Raw genomic sequence first — 26,688 nt, forward strand, 5'->3', positions numbered from 1 at the left:
CACACACACACACACACACACACAGAGAAAAAGGAGAGAGGAAAAAAAGAAACAGAAAGAGAGAGAGAGAGACAGGAGTTATCTACAGCCAGACAAGTTACCAAGCCCGGGGGGATAGCTCAACGCTGAGCAGAAACAGAACTGCAGCGATGCAAGAAGGAAGCTGGGATTGGGAGGCGGGAGGAGGAGAAGGGGAGAGAACAGAAATAGGCTGGGACTTGTGCTGAAAGGTTGTACTGTATGATGACGCACCATCACAGTATGATGTCAGAGGGGACAAGAAGTCGCAGAGACTTGGGGAACAACTCTCCTCATCAAGTCCTTACACCAGCCCCATCAATGAAAATCTGGACCTGACTGCAGAAACGGGGGGGGGGGGTGCCAAGCAGCTGGCCAGGCCAAAATGTTCAGGTTTGGGGGGTCACAAATAGTCCTGGCCTCTTCTGCAACAACTGCCATACTCTGCATTGAACTTCCAAGTGTCCAGTTCTCACTTTTAAAGCTCTCCACCTCTGTCTTAACTATATTCCCTTGTCTCCTCTCCACTGGCTACACACATCTATAATCCGTCTCCTTCTCTCAGTCACTTGGGAAGAGACAGCCACGACACCTAAAATACTGCTGCCTTTAAAGAAGAACTTTGTATTAAGAACTCATCCACAGCATCTCCTGTCGTAGGAGGCCATAACCACCATTCCACCAAATATTGAAAGAATGAGCATCTTATAATAAATAGTTTATTGGAGACCTGGGAAAAGGGGAAGGACAAGGTGGTGTGTGTCACCTATGGCATCAGCGCTACATTAAATAACTTGGAACACATCCTTGGGAACCCTGAAAATATAAAAGCTAGATTGCTATAAAGACCTTTAAAAGAAAAACAAAGTTTTGTCATATGAAGAAATAGGTACTAGCACAGGTACGCTGCTTATGGAAAAATAGTAATAAAAAGGTATTAAGTTCTGTGCAAACCGCAAGAAGAATTGCATCTGTGGTGGCTCAGAATTATTATTTTGCTCTTGTTGCCGCAAGACTAACATTTGCACAATACTGGAAAGTGATCTTTGCACCAGGAAAAAGTTATTGCTTAAGGAAGTAATAGGATTTGTTTGTTTTGGTTAGGCCTAGGGCTTATCAAATAACTGAGATACAATATGAAAATGTAAGAGATGCTTGTAGTTCAACCGCACATTATATAATGGCAGTATTGCATGCTGAAAATAGATATATACAGCATGTGAATGCAAGGTTGCTTTTCTCTGTATATGAATATTTTTATTTCAATTTCTTAATGAATAAGGCCTGGAGAAGAGAAGACTGAGGGGAGATATGATAGCACTCTTCAAGTACATGAAAGGTTGTCACATAGAGGAGGGCTGGGATCTCTTCTCGATCGTCCCAGAGTGCAGGACATGGAATAATTGATTCAAGTTGCAGGAAGCCAGATTTCAACTGGACATCAGGAAAAACTTCCTAACTGTTAGAGCCATATGATAATGGAACCAATTACCTAGAGAGGTAGTGGGATCACTGACACTGGAGGCATTCAAGGGGCAGCTGGACAGCCACCTGTCGGGAATGCTTTGATTTGGATTCCTGCATTGAGCAGGCGGTTGGACTCAATGGCCTTATAGGCCCCTTCCAACTCTACTATTCTATGATCCTAAGGCAGGAAGAGAGAAGGAGCAACAAACAAACAAACCTTAACTATTTTCAGCTAAAGCGTCCCCAGGACTACAACACATGAACCTAAGAGCAGCCCTGCTGGGTCACAGCAAAGGCCCATCTAGTCTAGTCCTGTTCTTACAGTGGCCAACCAGGTGCCCATGGGAAGCCTGCAAGTAGGACAGGTGCCTCTCTGTAGGACAGGTGCCTCTCTGAGGCATTTTAATTCCTGTTAATTGTAAATTATTATATTTTGATTTTAGACTGTACAGTTTTGTGTACAGTTTTGTGTTATTTTTATTGTATTTTTAATGTTCACCGCCCAGAGAGCTGTTGCTAGTCGGGCGGTATATAAGCTTAATTAAATAAATAAAAATAAAATAAAGCACTCTCCCTCCCTCTTGTGATCCCCAGCAGCTGGTATTCAGAAGCATACTGCCTCAGATGGTGGAGGTTAATCTGAGCCAACGTGGCTAGGAGCTACTGATAGCCTTACCCTCCATGAATGAACTAGTCTCCCATGAAATGAGCCTTCACTGCTAGAACCCACACCCTATTTCCGCAGGAGACAAACACCTTCCAGATGCCCCCCCTCAATCCAAAAGCACACACACAATTGACATTATTCTATTTTTACAGCCTTCTAAACCACTAACTCTTGGGCAGGCCCTCAGAGATGGGAAGGAGAAAGATTCAAGTGAGAGGAGGGGCAAGTCACCCTCGGGTCAGTCCCAAAGGAGCACATTTGCAGCTGCTAAGAGTAAAGTCACCCACAACACTCTTCGAAGCACAGCCCAAATGAGCTGCAACTGAGAAAGTGTCCAACGCGCTCATGCACTCAGCCTGGAGCCCAAATCAGCTCCAAGCCTCAGAGAGTTAGCTAAGTGGAAGGCTGAGCAGACTGTAAGCGTAATTCAACCACTAAGGAAGACGGCAGTGGAGGAGGAAATTATCAACATGGTGGTGGGCTACCAGTAGCCCACCTAACACTTCTCGCCATAACAAGAAGCAACTCACCAAGCTTCTTATTGTGGGTTTCATGAGCAGGAGCCAGATCTGTCATTATGTCTCTGGGATGGGGGTGGGAGCACACATTAAGAACGTAAGAGCCCTGCCTGCTGCATCAAACGGAAGGCCCACCTAAGCCATCATCCAGCTTTCCAACCAGATGCCTGTGGGAAAACCTCAGGCAGGGCATGAGCCCCAAAGCTCTTGTTCCCCACCAGCTGGTATTTGGGGGCATAATGCCTCTGATGCTGGAGATAATATATAGCCATTGTGAGCCTTTCCCGCCGTGATTTTTGTCTAATCCCCTTTTAAGGCCATCCAAGGGCTCAGGTCCTTGCTAGGAGACTGACGTGCAGGTGTACAGTGGAGCTGCCCCACTCCTCCCTTGATGTGCCACCCTAAAACATTCCCTGGCTATGCATATATCTGGTGCTCTTTTCTCTGTAGTTCCTTAAGAAGATGGGCATGTCACCCTAATGCATGCAAACCATCACCATGTGCAAAGGAACATAGTGAAGCTGTTCTGTAAGGGACTATGGGAATCAGGATTGGGACAATAGAAGTCATAATAAATTATGATGGAACATTATCAAAAATAGAAAAGTGAGGCACAAGTATTCCAGATAAATATCTGGTATGCATAAATCCTTTTGAAGTGTCCAAAACCTTTAAAAAAAATCTCAGTAATTCTTACAATAGTTCTCTAATTAAGGCCAGTATCATTACCCCAAGAAGGCTGATGCTGACAGTGGCTTCCTAAAGTCACATATTGAGATTTGAATTGCAGACTTCCTTATTCGCAGCCCAACATCTTAGCAGTGGCATGGTGGTGAATAGGAGAGGTAACAGGGGGTCTGATGTGGCCCACAGGCTCTCTACTAAAGATCCAGGCTCTAGGTCTCATCCTTTGTGGCAGTATGTGATGCTTGTGCAATCAAGGGCTGACTCAAGAGTCAGGAGTTTCGGTCTGGCGATAGGCCACCTACTTGGAAAGATGACAATGCAACCCATGGCCCAGGAAGGTTAGCACAGAGACAGCCAGAATACAAGCCTCTTGGATTACCACGATCTGTATGAGTCAACAACAGGACAAATGGATTGGGGCTCCTCAGGTTGAACCAACAAGGAGGAATGAGAACAAACTCAAAATCCCAGCTGACACCTTGTAAAAACGCCTGATCAAGCATGTAGGTAGGTAGGTAGGTAGGTAAATCAAGCTTTACAGGAAGCAGCTTCTGAGCAGCGTTGTAGGGAACCAGTAAATATCTCAAGGGAACAGGGAAAGGAAGCTGTAGCCCTCCACATGTTTGCTGGACTAAAACTCCTTTCATCCCTGATCACTGGGCCATGCTTGTTGGGAGCTGATCAGAGTTGAGAGTCCAGCGACATCTGGAGACCCAGAAGTTCCCCAGCATTGGAATGGGACTCCAGCCTTTTTGGTCAGATCTCCTCAAAGTTAACACTAACGGAGGCTTCTGAGAGTCAGGAGCAGCACTCTGAAACTTTGTCTCTCTGTGACACCCCAAAGGGCCACACACATGCCCTTTGGGGCATTGGGGGGAGGGAATGGAAAACAAGTCAACAGCTCAAAACGGTCCCAAGACCATCCCTGGGCACGGACAGGCAGTTTGTTCCATGGGAAGGGAAAGGAAAGGGTGACATAGAACAGGGAAGAAATGCAAGCAGAAGTAGCACCAGCAGAGAGGCAGCTGCCATGACTCAGACATCATGCAAGTCACAAGGGAAGGGGAGAGAGTGCTCTTCCTTGGACACTGCAGCCGAACGGCCCCTAGCCACCCAGGCCAGCAGGGACTGCCAGTCACGTGAGCCACAGATCCTCCTTCCCACATTTTGTTTTCCTCTTTGACTGGATCCATTTCCTCCCCATATTCTTTAAAATAAAAAAAGGATACTCCTCTTTAGAAATATAATTCATGTAGCACAACAGAGCATTTGAAAAGCTTCCTATGGATTATCTTGTTGTGATTCTCACACCTCCCCCCACCCAAAGGTGGGGTCAGTATTATTATCCTCATATTGAGGACGGAGAGCTGAGGACAAGTGAGCAGTTTGCCTGGGGCCACCTAGGGAGTTCACGGCAGTTGCAAGCTTTGCAATGGGGACTCCCCAACTCAGTCCGTTGGCATCTATGCCGCATCAGTACTCCACACTGTTTCTGCCTTGCAGGCCAGGCCGAGTGACCAGCAGTCTCTATACCTTGTCAGCCAGTTTCCCTGCAGTGTCCAAGCAAAGCCCCTAACGTGGTTGCACACACCCCCACCCACCGCCAAGGACTGCGTATACAGCATGCGGTGAAGGGAGTAGAGAAGGGTTAGTACCTGCTGATGTAAAGAACGAGGCCCTGCTGGAAACTAAGACAGGAAAGAGCGAGGGGAGAGGAGACAAGAGCAGAACATCACTGACTGTTACAGGCATCCCCACCACCATCTCACTTCTCAGCGCCATCTGTCTTACCTGCCCCTCTCAGAACCCACGCCACCCGGAGAGGTCCAGGACATCAGCCAAGGACAGGGCAATTGCCACTACACCTCTGCGTTCACAGCTGTCTCCACCCAAACGGACATCCCCACCCGGCACGCGCCGCAGATCCTGAGTCAGCGGCGCCCGCAGAGCCAGTCAAGCTCCAGGGCTCCTTACACCCGGCAATCCCCGAGCCACACCAAAGAACCTGTCTGGCAGCCCATCGGGGAAAGCCTGGCTGCCATCCCAGAGAATCACGCAGCACAAAAGCAGCAGTGGCGGCAACAGCCACCCTCCACCCCCTTACCTGTCGAGGCTGGGAAGGCGTATTCATTTGGGTAGCTTGCGCTGGGTTAAAAACCACAGGTGCCGTCTGGCCAGGAGGAAATGCTGACTGCTGGGGGAGGGCAGAAGGGAGGGAGAAGAACGGGTTAGTGGCTTCGGTAGCTGCCCCAAACCCCCAACCGCAACCTACACAATGATACTAGTGCACAGGAAAAATCTGTGAAGGTGCAACAAGCACACAGACCTAAAGATGAGGTTCACAAAAGGGATCAAGATGGCCATTCAGTCAAATTCCAACTTGCAAGGTTCAGAATCAAGCCACAAACAGCAGGCAAGTGAACTGCAAAAAGGTGCGTGTGGAGCAGCTCACGGGGGGAAGGAGCTGCCTCTTAAACCACCACAGGGCAGCAAAATGAGGTTGCAGACGGAGAAAAGTACGTTCTCCTTACATGCTGCAAAACAGAGGGGGACAAGGTGCCTTGGGAGGGAAAATCCTTACCTGTGGCAGTCCAGGAGAAGGGGAGGGGTGTGGGGCTGATGGGGTTCCTCCTGAGGGCTGTGGAGTTTTGTTCATTTCACGTGGTGCTGCATAAGGATCCCTTTGCTACCTGCTGGGAGGGAGAAAAAAGAGGCATCATAAACATTTTATTTTCTTTATTTATTATTTGATTTATATCCCGCCTTTCCTCCTAGCAGGAGCCCCAGCCGGCAAACAAAAGCACCAAAAACACTTCAAAACATCGTAAAAACAGACTTTAAAATACATGAAAAACATCTTTAAAAACATTTTTTTAAAAAGTTTTCAAAACTTTTTTTAAAAAAAGGTTAAAAATATTTTTTAAAAGATTAAAAGCATATTAAAAAGCAATTCCAACACAGATGTAGAATGAACAGAGAAGGGAATCCAACACGACTAGAGGCTCAGGAAATAGCTCCAAGCTAAAACTGGACCCCACAGCATATTGGAAGGGTGTGCAGAGCAGCCCAAAGATGGGAAGTCACCTAGACCCCACTTCAAGTACAAGGATCTCCTAGCATCAAAAACAAATGGGGACCAGAGAAGACATGGAACATTAGGGGGGAGGTGATGGATCTTGCTAATAAGAGTATCAAAGGACTCCTAGGCAACTGCACCTTTTTAGTGTCAAGATAAATGGCCACCCCATTTCCACATAGCCTTATGCTTACATGCTGATTTCCAGTGGTCCAGCCCCAAACTGCAGGCTTTCCCTCACACGTTCCCTAACCCTGTGCCTGTGCTTGCTTAGGCAGCAAGATAAACGTGGCTTCAATTTCACCTGAAGATCTCCTGCGTTTTGGCAGTGTCATCTACACTGGCCTCCAGCAGCCCCACAAATCTTAGTGAGGATGGCTTCAGTATTCGTGTACAGAAATGGCACCCGTTGATGTTGGGATTGCCTGCATTCCACACGCCTATCCTGTATGGCAGCCTTTACCACCTTAGTTTCCTCCATCTGTTTTGGCCTACAACTCCCATCAGCCCCAGCAAGCACAGCTGGGAGTTGTGGGAAAAATAGATGGAGGGCACCAAAGCAAGTGCAGAATTTGACATTCTGGAAATCTACTTGCAAATGAAGGATTTAAAAAAAATTTTTTTTTTAAGATAAAAATGTCTAGCAACCCTGCTTGCAACAACTAGGGGAGGGACTTATGAGCTCTCATTAGTACCCATAATTCCCAGAGAAATCTACAATCCATTAATTTGATAGCACTATCCTCCTTTCCTCTGTGACAACTCCTCTTAAGAAGTTTAAAAATATTATAACCACCTCTTCCCCAATAACCCAGGCCCATAATTCAATATCTTTCTCCAGATATTGACATTTTTTATTCTGAGCACAAAACCTTGCTAGCTTGCACACAACTCCAAGCTGTCTTCGCACAAAGAAAAAGTTGCTGAGGTAGCATCAAAGGGGTCTCGAATTGGCTGTAAATTGCACTCCTCCATCCCAATTTGGCTGAAAGGCATCCAGCAGTGAAGCTGAGGTCGATATAATCTAGTCCTGGAAGGCAAAGCAGCACCGCACACAGATTCACTCCCACATCTAAGTCCGTCAGAAAGACACCCAACGTGATGATGCTCTCAAACAGATGCACAGTATGTAGAATGCCTTTAGACCAATGCCAGAGTATGGTATTTCTAAGCAAGCTGGAGTATGGACATTATCTGAGGCCCTGCGTTGCTCAAATGCGACCACTGAGGTGACCCAGTTTGCTCCAATGACCTGTATAAGATATGACTCCATGTGGCCACAATGGCAAGCATTGCACACTTTCTGTGGCCACAGCATTATAGGGGATGCCAATCTAACACACAGGCTCTGAACCGACTGACTCTGCTCACTACTGACTCACGCTTGTCATCAGACCACGCACCACTACTACCAGGAAGCCAACCCCCTTTCACGCGCACTGGCCATTTCTTCAGCACCTTTCGGCATACGTAGCACATTGCCTCATTCTGACTGTCAACTAATTAGAGGGGTCAGTGTAGATACGAGGCCACAGATAACTTGCCCAAATAAGATCGACGGCTGGCTGCCCAAGGACTTCCACAGCATCTTCCACCTCCAAACCAGCCACATGAATCCACTGTGCCGCAGTGATCCCCATTACACCGTCGAGGCACATCCTCCCTGCTCTCTAGGACACAGCAGGGTGAGAGAACAAATGGGAGCCCCTCACACATTTTGTGCAGAGGAAATATGCTCTTGTCCCTCTTGTGCCCCCTGGTCCAATAGGCCAAGTCAACGAGGAAGCCCATTCCAAGCCCAGCCAGCCCCATATTCTACAACAAAGGACAAAACTCACCTGGATAGGATTAAGCAGGAAACAGAAGTCATCTGGGCAGCCAAGCCCTACACAGTGCAAGGAAGGACCCACACACGTATCTGCCACCCCTGTTTTGCTCCAAGTGCTTGCTTGGGGCAAGGGGGATTTAGAAGCCTCCTAATCATCTACTATAGGCCTCAACCCAAGCAAGGACTAACCGCCTGCAGCTCTCACAAGCACACAGACAAAGTAAGGTGCAAAGGCCAGGCCGACAGGGCAAAGGGAACCGCTTCAGGACACCAGGCAGTAAACAGTAACACAGCCATCCTGTGGAAACTTCTGGGAATAGAAACCTTTGGGTCTGGGCAGGGGGCAGTGCCCTCCGCAGCACAAAGCAAGATAGTCACTCTGCCCAAACAGACCCAGAGTCCTGCCGTAACCTGACTCTTAGGCTCCTGCTGTCAGCATTTCAGGCTATGAAGCCTTGCAGGCACAGGAGGGAGCATACGCAGTGCTAAAGAAAAAAAAATCAGAGAAGGGATCAGGAAGGTTCTGCGCGGTTCTGATTCAGCACACAGAACAGCCGAGCCACACCTGTGTCGGGTGGACCTTGGTAAGGGCACCCAAACTCCACAAGGATTTAGATGCTAAAGATTTTACAGGGCACTGGCAAAAAAAGCTGAAATGTATGTGAGTTGTGGGTGAAGGTGGCAGAACAGCTCCAATATCTTCACCTCCATTCGGAGCTATGGCTACTGGTTTTCAGAGGTGGCCTTTCCTTTCTTTCCAGCCTTCTCAGTCCTTACTAAAACAGAATGCCATTAAAAAAAATAGGACCAGCATTTAGTGTATGCCACCTCTGGATCTCTGTGCGTGCGTGCGTGCGAGCGAGCGAGAGAGAGAGAGGGAGGATTTAAGAAAGGAGGAGCTGCACTGACCACAACTGCACAGTTTGCAACCCATTTCTCTCCCTCCCTCTCCCCCCGCACCCCAGTGCAACCTTCTAGAAACTAGATACACTGTGGTGCATCACCGCACAGACAGGCACACAAGGTAGGGGTATGCTGCAGCTGCCTATAGGAAGCAACTCCACAACAGCTCTATGGGGCCAAGTCTATCAAGAGATGCCACCCAACATGGCCCTGAATTTCCAGACATGGAAACAGAAGCCACCTCCAACTGCAAACCCACAAACTGCAGGGACAGCAGTGCTCACGGAAAGAGACCAGCCCAGAAAACTCAACCCGAAGGCCCAGAGGAGCTGCAGGGAACTAGGCTGTTGCTTTGTGGGGAGGCCCACGAGCACCTGAATTAGCCAGACACCCTGAAAAAGCCTGTGTGAAGTTTTGATGAATGAAGCCAGCGCTGCCTCGAAGTCTGGGGAGAGGTAATTGCAACCACAAGTCATTTTTCCCCTCTCTCAAACATGCCCAGTTAATTCTTTATGCAGGCCAGCTCCCTGCCAAGCTCTCTTCCCTCTCTCCAGACCAAGCCCTCTTCCCTCTCCAAGCACAGGCCCAACTCAAATCAACGACAAAGAAAAAAAGATCTTGCTTTGGAATGCCACCTCCTCCACCTCCCCCCCTCCAAAACGGGGCCAAACAGGGACTGGGGCAAACAAAAAGTCAAGGTCCCTACGTGGAAGAGCCTCCACCCCCCACCCCCACTCAAGGCATGCACAGAAAACACAGAGATGAAAAATACTCACCCCTAAGTAGGGAGGGGGGGGAAACCCGGCCAGTTTGGCAAACAGCTGAGACTTTTCATCTGCCAGGCTTTGGGGAAATGACCGGGGGGGGGGGACAGACTATCAGCCTGCAAACCTGCTAGTGCACTGCAGGGAGGGTCGGACTCGCCAAACATGGGCAAGGCAGGGGACAGCCCCCCGCCCCCACCCTGGGAAGGCCAGGAACATGAGTGCCGGGAGCTGGCAGTGGTGTCAGATCGCAGAGTCTGTTGCACTGCAGAGACACCAAGACAGGGATAGGAGAGACTGAGGAGAACCAGGGAGCACCCAAAACCCCACCCAGTCACAGCCATTCGGCCCTGGCACTGCCCAAACCAGTCAGAGAAAATCCCACGCCTACAAGCCTGAGTCACTCGCACTGAACGGGAAGAGGGAAGCAGGCAGGCAGGAAGGCTCCTGACCCAACCTAGGAAAGCCTCTCCCCTCCTGGCAGGGCTACGCAACCAGACACCACCTACCTGTGCTACCGGAGGAGCAGCAGGCACTCGACAGATGGCAGAGGAAGCCTGGGTGCTGCCGCGCCATTTCGCAGCACTGACACCCACCCACGGGAGGCCTCCTTTCGCCTGGGAAGGTGCCCTGCCTCACTGCGTCCCGAGCTGCAGAAGATACAAAACGAGGAGAGGGATCTGCGCACCCTCCAAAATCAGCAAGAACAGCCGTGACTGGAATGGAGAGGGGGCAGCAGGAGGTGTAAACATTTGCCTTCAGAGGGAGAGGAGGAGATGCAGTTAAGGCCACTTGGAAAGTGGCAGGCCAAGTGCTGGGAGGGGGGCAGGAGAGACATTGATGCACCTCCTGTCTCATTACTTCAAGTAAGCAGCCGTAATGGATTTGGCCTGGGACCCTTGCCACCAAGCATCCCTTGACAACTACAAAGACAAGCGCCGCTCAAGGCAAAAATCGCTCTCTGCCTCACTTCCTCATCTGGAACTGTGGGCCTTAATGACCCATAGACCGGCTTGCACAACAGGAGACCATCATGCACTCTGCAAATTAAACGTGCAACTTAAGGGTAAACCAGAAGTAACAATCTCTCAATGCCTTCTCAAGAAATCTCACCCCACCAACAGCTGGCTCCTCACTGCCACACAGGCTTCACAGATGTAGCATTTGGAAAGTGAAGGCCACTCACCCCACCCCATAACATACAGTTCAAGAACGGACGGGCTCCTGCCATGCCTGCTTTGGAGGATTTTACAAATGGGGAAGAATGACAGTGGGGTGCAGACTTGAGTTAAGCCCTCCCAACTCCGGGGCGCCATGAATAGCCGAAGGTGGCTGGTGACTTTCTCCCCTTCTCAAAAGGAAATCCGACAAACAAGGGAATGCCACAGTCTCTGCGTTGCTTCCACAGTGGGAGAAAACAGCTGCACAGTTAGTAGATCCTCAGCATTTACCACTTCCACGCTCAGGGCACAAGTCGAGCACAGCAAGTAGGGACCTGTTCCCCCAAATCAGAAGAGGCAAGGTTACGGCAGCATAGGTTACCAGAGGGTTGGGCAATCTACGTTTGCACCAGTCAGGCAAAGGAGGGCCAGGCGGACAGCCAATTCTCTGGGTCAGGACCACACACACAGTGCAACCATGCAAAGAAGTGTAATGCAGGACCGCAAGCCACATTTGTATGCTAAAAATTGCTACAGAAAATTTGAAAATAAGCCCCTGCCTTACAGAGTCGTATTCTTTTTGTATTTGCACAAAAGCCCCCCCCCACACACACACAGAGTAACACATGGGGACAAGCCAGCAGCAGAGCCAACACTGCAGCCTCTCCACAGGCAGCAACCATGTTGGCAAATTAAGGTATTACTTTCTTCTTTCACAAGGCAGAAAAGGGTGAGGCTACATCACACTGGCTTGCTTCAGGCCTGAATCCAACACAGAATGCATGACACAAACCACACCACACACGGATCTGGGCAGTGGTGATGCTCTTTTTTCCAGCAGCAAGTCGCCACCACATTCAGGTGCTTCTTTCTTTGGTCCCATTCATTTGGCCAAAGTTTCTCAAATGAGGCCAGGAAGAGGAGTTTTGGGAGGGCAGAAAAGATCAACTGAGTCCTCCTCCGAATAGACCCACTGAAATTAATGAAGCTAGGTTAATCACGTCCATTAATTTCATTTGGTCTTCTCTGAGTATGGTTAGAATTGAGTATCACCCACAGTTCTTTGCGAGCATATATAAAATAACTAAGATTTAGGGTATTCCAAAGTGGGGTTGCAACTCCAATGGGAATCACTGAAAAGAATGGGAGCTTCAGAGTCCCTGGTTAGAACATCTCAGGCCCAGATGGAAAGGCACAAGGGAAGGAAGGGGAAAGAGACAGAACACTAGGTACATTTTCAAGAGTGAAGACACCATGACCAATGTCTGGAAGCAACGATGGCTGGATAGGGGGGGCAACAGACTGAGACTGAATCTTAATAAGATGAGGGTGCTGTGGGTGAGTAGCCCCTGTATCCAGGAATTAGATAGGCAACCTATTCTGGGAGGGGCTGCACTCCCCCCTTAAGGAACAGGTTTGTGGTTTGGGAGTACTCCTGGATCCCAACTTATCACTACCTGGATCCCAACTTATCACTAGAGTCGCAAGTGGCTTCTGTGGCATAGAATGGTTATACCCAGCTCAGGGTGGTTTGCCGGCTATGGTCATTCCTGGACTGGGGCATTCCAGCCTCAGTTATCCCTGCTCTGGCAACCTCCTGCCTGGACTACTGTAATGCCCTCTGTATGGAGCTGCCCCACATCTAGAGGCAGCAGCTAATGTCGACTGCAGCTGCTAAGTTGGGAAGTGGGGCGGCCCAATGGGACCGTGTGTCACCAGTCCTGAAAGCACTGCGCTGCCTACCAATGAGCTACCGGGCCCAATTCAAAGTGTTAGTTCCAGTGTGCAAAGCCCTGAAAGGCTTAGGACCTAAGTACTTAAAAAGAGGGGCTTCCCCAACATCAAATATCTCTCAAGCCCTACAATCAGTAGGGGAACCCGTGCTGGTAGCGATACCTGGTTGGCGCACTGTGAAATGCCCTCCCTGATGTTTGTCTGCCTTGTTATTAATTTTCAAGAGGAATTTAAGAACATCCATATTTACCCAGGCTTTTGACAGCTGAAAGACACTGCTCCTCACAACGCTGAAATTATCAGGTGTGAGAGTATGTTTTTATTTTTAATAGTTTTATCACTTTGGTGTTTGCCACCATGAGCACCTTTGGGAGGAAGGGTGGGATATAAATGAAATGAAATAAAATAAATTGGGGGGGGCAGAGAAGACTCCACTTCCTTCACCAAGTGTAACCATTGAGATGCTAGCACTGACCCACAAAGGTCATTGCAGTCAAAGAGATACACAGGCCATATTTCTAAAGGAAGCTATTCTGGGACTACAACTTAGCTCTGCCTCCCCAAACAGGGTCTTCACTATCCAGCCTAAGGAGGAAAAGAGATGTTACTCCACAACAGCTGCTTCCCACAACAGCCAACCAGCTGACTGCTGTCAAATTCACATGCATCCCAGACTTCAGCCATTCAAGGCCTGCCGGCAGGATATCAATTAGCACGGTTATCAATTAGCATGGCCAATACCATGACACAAACACCTCGAAGGCTAAAGACTGGGAAAGCAAGGAGGCGGAGATTTAAAGATGCAGCCACAAGACAGCTACAGGGACCTTATATTGGGCTGCCTGGTCACGGCTGTTTCTTGGCATTTTAGGGTTCATATACATATCAAGCAGCAAGTGGTAAGAGGCCAGCCCTATCCCCCCAAACAACCCCCACCTTGCTTGTGGATGCCTCTCAGCTATAAATATTTTTCCACCCCAACTGAACTGCACCACACCCATGGCTAGAGCTGATGGAAATTGTAGTCCAAACATCTGGAGGGCATCAGACTAGCAAAGGCTGCCCTAGAAGAAAGGGGAAGCTCACATACTTCCTCCCAGGTTTGGAAATGAAGGACTCCTTCCATGTTGCTCAACCAACTTGGCTACTTGCTACATCTCTAGCTATTCCTTGTATACATCTGACCCTACCCTTCCAGATACCAAAGCTCTTCCCTGGTCCATGACTACCCACCCAATTCACATCAGAACCCCCCTCTTCTCTCTTCATAGGCTGACTCTTTCCTGCAAGAGCAGGTGCTGCACAGTGGCCAAGAACCACTGTTTGCCACCCTGGGCTCCTGCTGGGAGGAAGGGCGGGAAATAAATCAAATAATAAATAAATAAATAAAACCAATTAACCTCACACCTGTGCCCTGAATTCAATACGTTGATGCAAGCCTTTCTTCCTTCAATCTGCAATACAAGGGTAATAATTCTAGCTTACCTTACAGGGCTGCTGCAAGAATTACTGAGATATTATATGGAAAACACTTTCCACACTCTAAACCACTACCAAAAAAATGCTAAGGGTCGCTATTATTATACAATACATGCCCTCCTTTCGCAGGGACTATCTTTCTAAAAACAAGCCCTCACATTTGCCAGCCCAAGAGAAGAGGCAAGCAAGGCAACATCCTCATATGGGAAAAGGAAAATTCCCCAACCCTGGAGTGCCAACCCGTTTTGGCAGTTTTATGACAATGCAAAACTACTCTGGGCAGGAACTGCAGTAGCAGCGCTGGTTCCTTCATAGATGTATAAAGTCGATAAGCCAGGCTGGCTAAACACTCCCAAATCAAAGATCAGCTCACTGTTTTCAATCTCACGGACTACAGAGGGTAGGTAGGTCACCAGCCATCAGAGTACACCTAGATTGGGGGTTGGGGGACAAGTGACAGTCAGGCACATTAAAATGTTCTTTGGCTAAATGAACTTGAGAAGTTCCAAGGTTCATATTTATATAAAATCATCAGAACTTATCAAGCTGCATTCACATGAGCAATAGGAAATGGAGCAAGAAGCCTCTGCAGAAGTTATTCCAGGGGGCTTGTCACACTGGACTATGTACCCCATGAGGAGGACTATATTCAGTAAAGCCTTATGGGAATTTCCCAGAGTGGTTCTTTCAGAAATCTAGAGTAATGCTCCACGAAGGGGTAGAGCAAATATAACTAACAGTTTAGGACAGCCTTTCCCAACTAGTGGGCCACCAGGTGTTGCTGGACCACAACTCCCATCAGCCTCAGCCAGCATTGCCAATGGTCAGGAAAGATGGGAATTGTGGTCCAACAACATCTGGTGGCCCACTAGTTGGGAAAGGCTGGTTTAGGAGCAGGAATACAGGCACCCTTTTTTCAGAGGAGCATATTTTCCTGCTCCTTCCTCACTTTTAATTTCTCTCTTAGGGTTACTTCACACATTAGTTCTTCTCCCTCTCTCATAATACTAGAACTCATGGACATTCAAAGAAGCTGAATGTTGGACGATTCAGGACAGACAAAAGGAAGTACTTCTTTACTCAGCGCATAGTTAAACTATGGAATTTGCTCCCACAAGATGCAGTAATGGCCACCAGCTTGGATGGCTTTAAAAGAAGATTAGACACATTCATGGAGGACAGGGCTATCAATGGCTACTAGCCATGATGGCTGTGCTCTGCCACCCTAGTCAGAGGCAGCATGCTTCTGAAAACCAGTTGCCGGAAGCCTCAGGAGGGGAGAGTGTTCTTGCACTCGGGTCCTGCTTGCGGGCTTCCCCCAGGCACCTGGTTGGCCACTGTGAGAACAGGATGCTGGACTAGATGGGCCACTGGCCTGATCCAGCAGGCTCTTCTTATGTTCTTATTACACAGAGGCAAACCCAGGTTCTGTGTTCCCCGAGAAACAGTATGTGCAAGACACACATTTATCCCACTAGCATTTTACATTTTCAGGTAGGCACACAAGACATCATGTGGGCAGAGGCTCTGAGAGTGAACAGTCCATGACTTAAGGCATGCTAAGGAGGTTGGTTATTAACCTGGACGCCACTTATGTGATCATGGCCTCAGGCAGGTCTTGAAGTTCCACAAGGGGGTCAGCCAGTTGCAACCCGTATCCCCATACTTGGGAAGGTTCTGTGCTAGAATTGAAGGAAACTGAACTATGAACTTTCAAACACTTGCTGAATGAAGAGGTACTTAGGATAGAGGCCCACCCCGTCCAAAGTGTTTCCTGGGTCGCAAAGGCATCATTATCAGACCAGACAGAAGGCAAGACACCTGATGCTCCCCCATAGTCAACTTAAAAACTGGAAGAAAATAAATGTGCTCAATGTCCAGGGAGTGGGCTTTATCCATATCTGTAGGTGAGTTGCCACACTCACGACAGAAAAAGCAAGACAGCCGTCTACCAAGGATTGGAGATAATACACTGAACATGCTCAGGCGGCATGGCCATCCCACCCCCTTGCTGAAACAGTTATATTTCCAGAACAGTTTGTCTCCAGGGCTGGCTTTAAGGGGCCCTCAGCACAGTGCCCTCCAATGAGCACCCCTGCCAGGCTTTATCTGGGGGTGGCAGTCTTGACTGGCACCAGGCTATCACCATTTTAATTTTTTGTAAAATCCTAGATATAGTGTCACTCCAGACTATTCTGGGGAATTAAAATGGTGGCTGCCAGCATAGAACACCAGGAGAAGGACACAGAGGGTCCCAGGTATGAATGTTGACACTCAGCCTGATTTTGTATTAGCTCACTTGCTTGGGTCATCTGGGCTGTGCTTAAACCTGGCAGGCACCAGATTCAATCCTGCTCCACTAACATACATTGTAACCCATGGAATGTAGGTTAATGTGGGGAATGGAATGTTGATAGTTCCACCTCAACCATCTGGAGCAGCATATCAATTATCATACGATGTTTGGAAATGGGCAATAAGGCACAGGTACAATCTGATTTTAGGAAACAAAACTGCGTAATTTAACCCAACTACAGAATTTGCATTTGTGGGTGAATCTGACAGAGTATGAACTCAATGCATTACAATTCCCATTTGAAGAACAGCTAACAGAGAACGCAAGTTGCCCATGACTTCACAAGTAGTATTTGACAAAGCGGGAATTGTACTCTTGTTTTCTGGCTGCTCGCAGAAGCTTCCTATTCACTGGTTCAATACAACTTCTTCCAAAGGTGCTCAGGCAAACACCTGCAATTACGCTGACATCCATAACTACTGTGACCATTCCATCTTCCTACAAATCTTCCCTAAAAAAACTACCCTTTTCCATTAAGCCAACTGCTTAACCCAACCTTCCCCAACCTGGTGCTCTCCAGATGTTTTTGACTGCTGCTGGCTGGAGCTGATGGGAGTTGTAGTTCATAAGCTCTGAATGGCACCATGTTGAGGAAGGCAGGGTAACCCCTTTGTTCTATCCTAATTGAAATGAAGCCGAAGTACATGTAACCACATCCGTTCACGTTTGTTTCCTTTTCGACCTTGCTTCTTTACTGCATCTTTTCCCTTGTCACCTCCGCCTTACAACTCTGATCGGCCTCATCCACACATCACGATAGGAAAAGGCTCTTGAGCAAGAATGAGCAGGCGTGCTCCCCTTGGGCGAGCGAGAGAAACAAACTAGGAAGCCACAATTAGCCTGGGGTTCTTGTGATGTCTGAACCAGGATCCTCATTTTTGGCTTATATATCTTGTTAATAGAGCAACAAAGCACAATCCCAAGTGTAGATATCACAGGGAACCAAACTTAACTGTAAACATCCTGATTTGATTCTTCTGCTAGGCCGGGGAAGAGCAAAGTAGGAGCAATCAGGAACGCTGTTAACAGCCTGCTGCTCATTCTCAATAAACGACAAAAACCCAACAACCTTTGCTTATTATAACGCATGAATGCGGCCACTGTAAACTCCTCAGTGTTTTTTTACTTTCACCCAAGTCAACAGAAATTTCAATTTATATCCCTCCCTTTTTAGTTGGCTTCTTCATAACCATGTCTCCCTGCTTAAGATGGAAAATGATTATTATGGGACCTGTCGTCTAATCTCCTGCAGAAAGGCAAATAGAAGACAACAATTAAAAATATGAAAAAGTTGTCTCTTGTAAAATAAAACCCTACATGTAGAAAAGCCCTACTTATTGAAGCGGCAGGGGCAGATCCTGAAGATCTCTCAAGTGTGGCATCCAAAACATGTTAGAATGAATTTGGCAAAACTACTTTGCTCTCCAGTTTATAGCTCCAGTGATAAATGTTTTAGTTGTTATAAATGTTTTTCAATATTCTTGTATGGTTTTTAATTGTTTTTAGATATTTTAAGTAAAAGGCATATTTATTTTATTTTACTTGCTTTTATTTTATTTTAAATTGCATTGTTTTAACAGTTTAGTGTTTGATGCCCTGGACTCCTTTGGGAGGCAGGGCGGGATACAAATTTAATAAATAAATAGAACACGATCAAGATATAAACCAAGAACATCATAAGATAAAGAGCAGAGAGTTTAACCCTGGGATTGCATCAGAACTCAGCAACACTTGGCCCAATTAGCTTTTGGATAATAATGGAGTGGCATGGCCTACTGCTTGCAGTTGCGGCTTTGTGCTCCCTTATCCTGAGTTCAACTGCAGCTTCCAACCAAAACTAGAAAACACACAAATTCTGGATGTTAACCCATTAATTTCACATCTTCCATCTGTTGTAACAGAACTGTAATTCCTACATATAAGATAATATCCTTTTATGCAACTCTTATAGCCTCGGAAGATACCCAACTGGCCTTTTCTTGAGGATTTCCCCCCAAAAAAATGACTCACAAGCACTCCAAGCACTGCTTGATCCATGTCTAAACTGACTTTAAGAGTCACCTCTCCTAACATTTAAGTTCTCTGCACTAGATCCCAGTTTCAAAAGGGGATGATACCATGGGAATCCCAAGACTACATTCTGTCCTCATGTTAATTCAATGCAGGCCAGTTACTCTTTAACACTGTCTGATTGCATCCTTGCATTCCCAAGAAGTGTAGATATTCTCCTATCCGCTCAAAGAATGCTTATGGGTGACATGAAGATTCTAGGATTATAGCTCTATTTTCGTGATTGCAGGTATGAAACCTGAAGCTGGTTATTTTAACATCACTGACGTAACACTTTAGACATTTCACATACATTACCTTAAGTGATGCTTACAACTGTTAAGTCTATTATTATTGCACCCCAAATTGCAAATATATGATCAAAATGGAATTGGGCAAATTCATGGAGGATGGGTCAATCACCTGTGATTAGTCATGACAGCTATGTGAAACCTGTCTCTGAACACCAGTGGCTGAGGAGCAACAGCAAGGAAAGGCAAACTTCTGGGCTCTACAGAGGCACTGGGCATGTTGGATTAGGAGACCTTTGCTCTGACCCACCACTGGGGTGGGGTGGGATGGGGGTGAGGCTAATGCAGTAATACCTCACATTAACGTACTCAATGGGACCAGAGCGAGTATGTAAACCGAAAATGTCCTTAAAGTGAAGCACTACCTTTTACAGTAAAACTTTTTTTTACCTCTCCTTCATGCGGAGCCTCAAAGCCCCACGCTAAAGCCTCTGCTGCTGTGCTGCCGCCTCCCAGCTGATCGCGATCGCGCCTCCCAGCCGATTTGCGGTGGCGCGATCGCATCTATTTCCACCCCCACACGCAAAAGCATGGGTTCTCAACAAGGGGAGAATTCCCCCCCGGGGGGGAATTTTAGGGTTCCAGGGAGGGATTGGGACCACTATTCAGCAAAGTGTGATGTCCTGTAGATTATGTACAATCTGTAAAATTGTAGTTTGTTTACAATTTAATCTGCGACATTCAATAAAGTTTATTGAATGTCACAGATTAAAATTCTTGAACATGCAGCATTATTTTCATTTGCAAAATTAAATTATTATTTAAAGACTAGAAAGTGCTCCAAGAAATTCTGTTATAATATAAACTAAGAAATTTTTCTCTCACGAGAAACACCACCGTCACTCGCGAAATGTCAACACGCTATGAGAGACTATCTTGGGAAGGGGGGAATTATATTCTGAACAACGGTGAAAGGGGGGAATGGAGCAAAAAAGGTTGAGAACCACTGCGCTAAAGCCTCTGCTGCTGTGCTGCGTTTCTGGAGAAATACAGGCATATGGAGCATGAATGTTATAGCGAGGCAACGTTAAGCGGGGTATGCCTGTACTGGCTTGCCTAAAACCAGATGATGAGTTTATGGCTGAGCTAAGATTTGAATCTCAGACTTCCTGGCTTTTAGTCTCAACAACCTCTCAAGGTAGTTCAAGCGGTAGTTGTTTCAGATTAACAAAAATTACAAAGGAGAACTCTAGTGCCTCTTGCCTGCAGCAATATCAGCCTTTCCCGAAATGCCTTCTCCATCAAGCACTTGGGTAGATAAAAGAAACCCTTGGACAGGCAAGATTTTCTCCAGATAATGAAGTGAGGAAAGGGAAAAAGGAAGCATTTTGCACCTCCACCCTGTCATTAGTCTCTTCCTTGTGCTGCTCCTGAAGGTAGCGCTTTGTTCTTTCTGCTGTGTGACAGGAAGTTAACAAGGAACAAATGGCAACAGGCACCATTTTTCGAGGAAAGGTGACTGGGAGAGGACTTTTCTAAGTGAAAGGGGAAGTCTCAACACTATAAAATGCTCTCTTGAAGAAGTCCAGAAGAACAAGCATGCAAGTCAGAGAGACTGCAGCATTAAGAACATAAGAACATAAGAAGAGCCTGCTGGATCAGGCCAGTGGCCCATCTAGTCCAGCATCCTGTTCTCACAGTGGCCAACCAGGTGCCTGGGGGAAGCATTAAAAACACAGCCCATTTTTACACCATGGCTTGCGGTCAAAACAAAGTGAATCTAGGGTAAGTGTAGAGAACCTTTGGCCCTCCAAATGTTGCTGAACTACAACTCCCATTATTCTTGCTCATCAGCCATGCTTGCTGGGGCTGATGGGAACTGTAGTTCAGCAACATCTGGAGGGCCAAAGGTTCCCCACACCTGAGTCTATAGCTCTTTCTTAGGGATGCTTTATGACTTCTGCTTATGGAATTGTACATACATTACTGCAGGTGATGTGCACATTGCAAGTTTATAGATCCACCAGTTCAGGCTTTCTGCTGGATTCACGCTCAGTAAAATACAAAACACAGCCACTTACACACCTCTGCATGCCAGGGAACATACAATTCCCTACGTAGGACAAATCTTTATCTCAGGTGAAGGAGAGCTAGTGTGGTGAGATGAACAAAGTTGTATCCTTGACCTTTGTAAGACCTGGGCTGAAAACCCAGCTTGGCCACAAACTCACCAAATGGCCTTGGAGAAGTCACACTTTCAGCCTCAGCTCCTAAACTGTGTAATGAAAACAATAATATTTAGTATTTATGTAGCACTTTTTCACTTTTTATCTCAGTAACCTTCAAAACAGCAGCGTAAGGTAGGCCAGTATTATTCTCAAATTTCAGAGGGGTCTTGACAAAGGCCTCCCTAGTGAGTTGTTACATTTAGATCTTGCCTTTCTTCCATCGTGGAATTCAAGACAGAGTAGATGAGGGCTTCCAGATTGTTTCTCATCCAGACACTGACCAGACCCAGACCTGTTTAGCTTCAGCAAGGCTGTAGCATCATTTGCCTCCAAGAGTATGCTAAGTGGGATTTGAACCAGGACCTTTCATGGGTCAAAGCTTAATCTTGTAACCACTTGCAAGTGCCAATGGCAGTGGTGCGATCAACCAACTTACATAATTGTTGGGAGAACATACTAAGCAGAGGGAACATATAATATGCTATCCAACAAGGGAAAACACAGCTGTGCAAACAGGAAAACTCCTTCCCAGAGTACAGGGCTTAAACCTACCCCAGAATACAGCCCCACAAGTACAATGCTGACGTTATACAAATCTGGGCTACTCTGGAAAAAAATAACAAAACCAAGATGCCCATTTGATTTGTGGCTCTCAAAAGATATTTGCCCAAGGAGTTCCTGTTCATTTTGACACATTTTTATCCCTGTGCAAAGCTGGCTCCTGGTTTTTTAAAATTACTATTATTCTGAAGTTTAGAAATTTGGCATATTTCCCCAACCCTTCTTTTGAGGAGCACATGTGTGTTCTGCAAGTACAAAGAGTCACAGTATTCCTGCATTACAGAAGGCCCCTACACAGATAAGTGCAGAAAGTCTTTAGATGTGAGTAACTGAGTACCCCTTACTCCCCAACCCCCATTTTGCTTAACACAAGCTCTCCCAGCCAAAAGAGTAGAGAATTCCACCCACCCCCATTGCCAGAAGCAATCCAGCAAAATGCTGCTGAGCACATAATGTGAAGTACTACGTTACCAGCCTTCCCTTTAATCTACCCTTTCCGGAAGAGCGACCTACAGAAAACCGGGAAATGTGCAATCGAGGTTCAAGATGTCCTCCCTCTCCCACACTTTCAGAGACAGTTGGTGTTACTCCACACCGTAAGTCTCCTTTAATCACCACCCAACCCCACTCTGACAGCAAGCAGCCCTTCTGAAAGGGAAATGCGCAGTCAAGTGCCACCCTTTTACTGTCTGAACAAACAGATGAATTTTAAAAAAAACTCGACACAACAAAATCTGAAAGTTTAGATAAGCAGGAGTGAAACCCTATGGAAACTGGGTCGCGGAAGAAAGTGCTGAGTAATTTTTAAGAGCTGTTCTGGGCGGTAATAGGACAAACATATGTTTGGGGAAAACAAGGCGCAACCAATGCGAAGGGGGGAGACTAAACAAGAAATCCCAAAGAGGGAACAATACAAAGGATATGCAAAGGTTAATTTACCCTCCCCATTTTTTATTTTTACAAAGGACCGGAAGACAAGCATGAACAGGAGCCACTTCATTCGGGAAAGAGATGGAGGGAAGACAGAGCACCGGGGAATAAGGGGGGGGCAGAAAATATTTTGAGGTGGGGTGCCTTAAATACAAAGTACCGAGATCCCAGATCGTTCCCCTTCCCTCCTGTTCATGAAAAGCCTCAAATCCAGCCGCCCCAGAAAGCGCGGTCCAAGGGAGGGGGAGAGAAAGGACCCAAACCCACCTCCACCGGTAGCACATAGGAGCAAGAAGGGAGCAGGGGAGCCTGCCCTCAAGACTTTCCTCCTCGGGGTCTCCTTTCTGTTCACCCACCCATTCAGTCCTGGCCAGGAGAGCAGGCAGGAAGGCAGGCCCCAGCCCGCCTGCTCCAAGGACACGTGTCCCTGCCGGCCGGCCCCGCAGAGAGAGAGGGAGAGGCAGCCAGGCCCATGCGGTGGCGACTGCCGGGCTCTGGTCGCCAGCGTATCCACGGCCGGCGGGCGGGCTAGACAGGAAGAGTGCGGGCAGGGGCCGGACAAGTCCTCCCCCCTCCCGCATCGCCGTCGCGGATCGTACCCAATTTGAGCAGCAAGCACGTGGGGCCGGCCCGGATCGCGGAGGCGTACGCAAAGCACCGGCGCGGCGGCAGCAGCAGCTACAGCCAGCGAAGGAAAGAGGGCGGGAGGGAAGGAGGTGGAGCCGCGGCAGGGCCAACCCAACAGCGGCCTAGGGCAGGGCAAAGCGAGGAAGGCAGGGACGAACACGTGGGCCCCACGGCTGAAGACACAGGGCGGGCTTCGGGCCTAGAGGAGGGAAAGGCTGGCCCTAGATACTGTGGATACCCAGCCCTAACGAGGGGGGGGCACACACACACACACACACACACACAAGAGGAGCCTTCGCCCTCGTTACTGCTCGGTTTGTGGAACGGGCCCGGATTCTGCCAGTCCCCACGTGCGCGTAGTCCGGGGAAGAAGAGACTCTTCCGCGCAGCTGCTTGGACGTTTAGGAGCCCCCGATCTTTGGCGCACCTGTCAGTAAAGATCGGGGGCTCCTAAACTTTCCAGCAGTCGCCCCGACAGAGTCTCCTTCCCGGGCTGCGCGCACGTAGAAGCTGGCTGCGTCAGACACAAAACCCGACGACAATGGCGGGGGGGGGGAATGAGGGCCCCTGTCTACGCATTTCGAGGCGGGCAGATTTTGGGCATCTTCCCTGTCCTCATGCTCCTGCGGCGGGGTGGGCTCCTACGTTTCCCTTGCATTGGTGCGTTCCAACGACATGCGCCAGGAGCAGCCCTGCAGATGCAACATACACTTGGGACAGGACGATTCCCAAATGGGGTGCGGGGTGGGGTTATGCCTCTTTGGCCCTCCAGAAGTTGCTGAATTCCCATCATCCCTACCCATTGACCATGCTTGCTAGGGCTGATGGTACTTGTAGTTCAGCAACGTCTGAAAGGCCAAGGGTCCCCTGCCTTAGACATTCCAGGTTATGAACGATGGAGCGTCCTATCGATTTCAAACGGGGTGGAAATGATGACCACCCTGCCTTTTATGAACTCATATGCTGGGATTGGAAACTCTAGAAACGTTAAGTGGTGTAGCAGTTACTAGAAGATATAAACCCCGTTTTAAATGGGGGGGGGGAGACAGACTCCAGGAATCTAAGGATGAACAGTTAAAGCCCTACAGAGGCAAGGTAAGCAGACGATGTATACCCCATACATGTGGTTAAATGGAGTATCCAGCCCCTCAAACTACAGAACTATCTTAAACATGTTTACTCAGAAGTAAACCACTGAGTTTAATGCGTATTACTCCTAAGGAAATGTACACAGGATCACCATGGACATCACTTGCACAGTAGTGGGCACATCTGGGGCTTATATGGAACAAGCATATTTCAGAGGAATGACTGTATTGTTGCCTAAGATCCTCCTTTTCCAACATGGTGCCCTCCAGACGTTTTGGACTCAACTCTTCAGCCCCAGCCAGCTTGGACAATCATCAGGGATAATGGGAGTCGCAGCCCCCAAACATGTAGAAGGCTGGCGAGAGCTTTACAGTGTATAAGATTATTGGTCCTATCAGTAAAGGTTTTCTGTGTGAGGACATTCAGTCCTATATATATATATATACACACACACACACACACACCAAGAGACTAGGATGTCACAAACATAACATAACAATGGATTCCTCTATATACATACTAGAGAGAACAAAAATATCTGTGCCAGAAGATCTTCAGATGTTCACTCAGGCTTACACAGCTTTCACCTCTTTTTTAGTCAGGTTCACGAGTGAGGTGATTTTAAGCCATGTTACTTTAGAGAGTATAAAAAAGGGGCTAGATTATGGATTAAATTGCTAAAAAGGTGAAGTGGGGAATCCAAGTACATATCTTGTAGCCACCTTGAACTATAGGAGGAAAGGTGGGATAAAAATATTTTAATATAAATAAAACTATCATAAAAGCATGTATATAGGGGAGCTTTAACAAAAGATTTGTCGGTGACAGAGTTACACTTCAGAGGAAAACAGGTTCAGGCTCCCCGTGTACAGTTTGAAAGGCTCAGATGAAAACAAACACAAAGGAGAAGAATAATACAGTTGGTAAAATGAAAGAGCTGTAAGCACCAGAAGGAAATCCTTAAAAGGTCCTGTCCTGAATTTTATACAGCCAATATAATCTAAATAGGATGGAGGTTGGCTGAAGATGTAGCACATAGAATAGGGCAGATACTAAATCCCAGGCCCCTAAAAGCATACGCTCATAGAATACAAGCTGCCAATACGTTTTGGGATCCTTTAGACAGTTATGGAACAAATCTTGTGGACATTCGCCAAGAAGTGAACCTGAATATTGGACCCCAGGCTGCTTAAACTCAGTTACATAAGATAAAGCCATCCCCATAAATATTGCCTCAAATACCACCAATATCATAAATATGGCTGACAGGGCTTGCCACAAGGTTCAGCCCCTCCATACTTGTGCAAAAATATGGCAACTGTACCCTTGATAATATATGTGCTAGATTCTGGGCCCTCTAGATAAGCATGGAGGGAACATGAACAAGTTCTAATATAAATGTGTTGGTTAATAGTTTAACCAACCAAGAATATGATGTGAGATAGTAGCTGGTCTCAAGTTTCAATATCTTTAAATATCATAGTACTGAGTTATGCCACAGATGTCATACAACACTGAGCAACAGACGTAAGGTCCCTTTGGTTTCAGGTATTGTTCCAGAGAATATGATTTCTTATCTTAAACAGTGATTCAAGGGAGGAAGGAAATTTGAACCTATAGATATGGTGGGGAAAAATTACTGCAGATCTGGAAACTCTGTTATTTTGTTAGTAATTCTGTTAACATTTTAGGGTGCAAAATTATTTCAAATTCTGCTTTATTTACTGTACCCTGACTTTAGACCTATCAGCACAGTTTACAAACCAAGCTAAACCTTAGAACAGAGGGTCTTAAGCAGCTAGTACAGAAAGTGCTTTGGTTCTATAAGTATCATATAGCAATTGAGTGACACGGTGTGCGGAGAGCAGTTTATAGTGCTTGCCCCTTGGAAATGTTCTCTACAACATTTGGATTTTGGGCCCTGCCAATACTAATGCAAAAATTCTTCTGCTTCTAGGACTCAGGCTCTTCAAGGGCTTCAGGGCTTATATGTAGTTTCAGATGCCTAGTAAATACACTAAAGCCCTATTAATAGCAACACAAATAAAAGACTTGGGTTTTAGGGTCAAAAGTCTATCAATAACTGGAGAGACAAAGGAAGGTTCCTATAAGGTTCGGGACATTCTCCAAAAGAAAGCTGAATATAAGATTAGACCTTTGTGCCTCACTGATGCCCCATGTCAAGGGCATATTTGCTTGTAAAGCTCAATCCTAAACATAGCTGGAAAGGATGAAGAGCAAAAATAAATTTCCTGTGCATTAAAGATTGCCGACCTAAGCACTATATGTAAAAAAA

The 26,688-nt window shown here is 47.1% G+C and overlaps 1 protein-coding gene across 15 annotated transcripts in view; it reads right to left on the minus strand.

Annotated features, from left to right (window-relative positions):
- Positions 1-26,688, minus strand: part of EIF4G1 (eukaryotic translation initiation factor 4 gamma 1) — a 97,278-nt gene that overhangs the window by 69,693 nt on the left and 897 nt on the right. For 3 of the 15 annotated variants that reach the window (XM_061637465.1, XM_061637467.1, XM_061637464.1), the window contains exons 2-3: positions 5,939-6,050; positions 5,462-5,551 (exon numbers count right to left, since the gene is read on the minus strand). In XM_061637465.1, the coding sequence (XP_061493449.1) occupies positions 5,462-5,551; positions 5,939-6,013 (165 nt within the window). In that variant the 5' untranslated portion in view covers positions 6,014-6,050. Of the gene's footprint in view, positions 1-5,012; positions 5,046-5,461; positions 5,552-5,938; positions 6,051-8,271; positions 8,431-9,940; positions 10,206-10,437; positions 10,579-21,188; positions 21,233-22,943; positions 23,127-23,275; positions 23,381-26,688 lie in introns of those variants that run through there. The other 12 variants (XM_061637463.1, XM_061637451.1, XM_061637459.1 and 9 more) reach the window with 11 other exon arrangements.

This window comes from Rhineura floridana, chromosome 7 (genome assembly GCF_030035675.1).
Source record: "Rhineura floridana isolate rRhiFlo1 chromosome 7, rRhiFlo1.hap2, whole genome shotgun sequence".
NCBI lineage: Eukaryota > Metazoa > Chordata > Lepidosauria > Squamata > Rhineuridae > Rhineura > Rhineura floridana.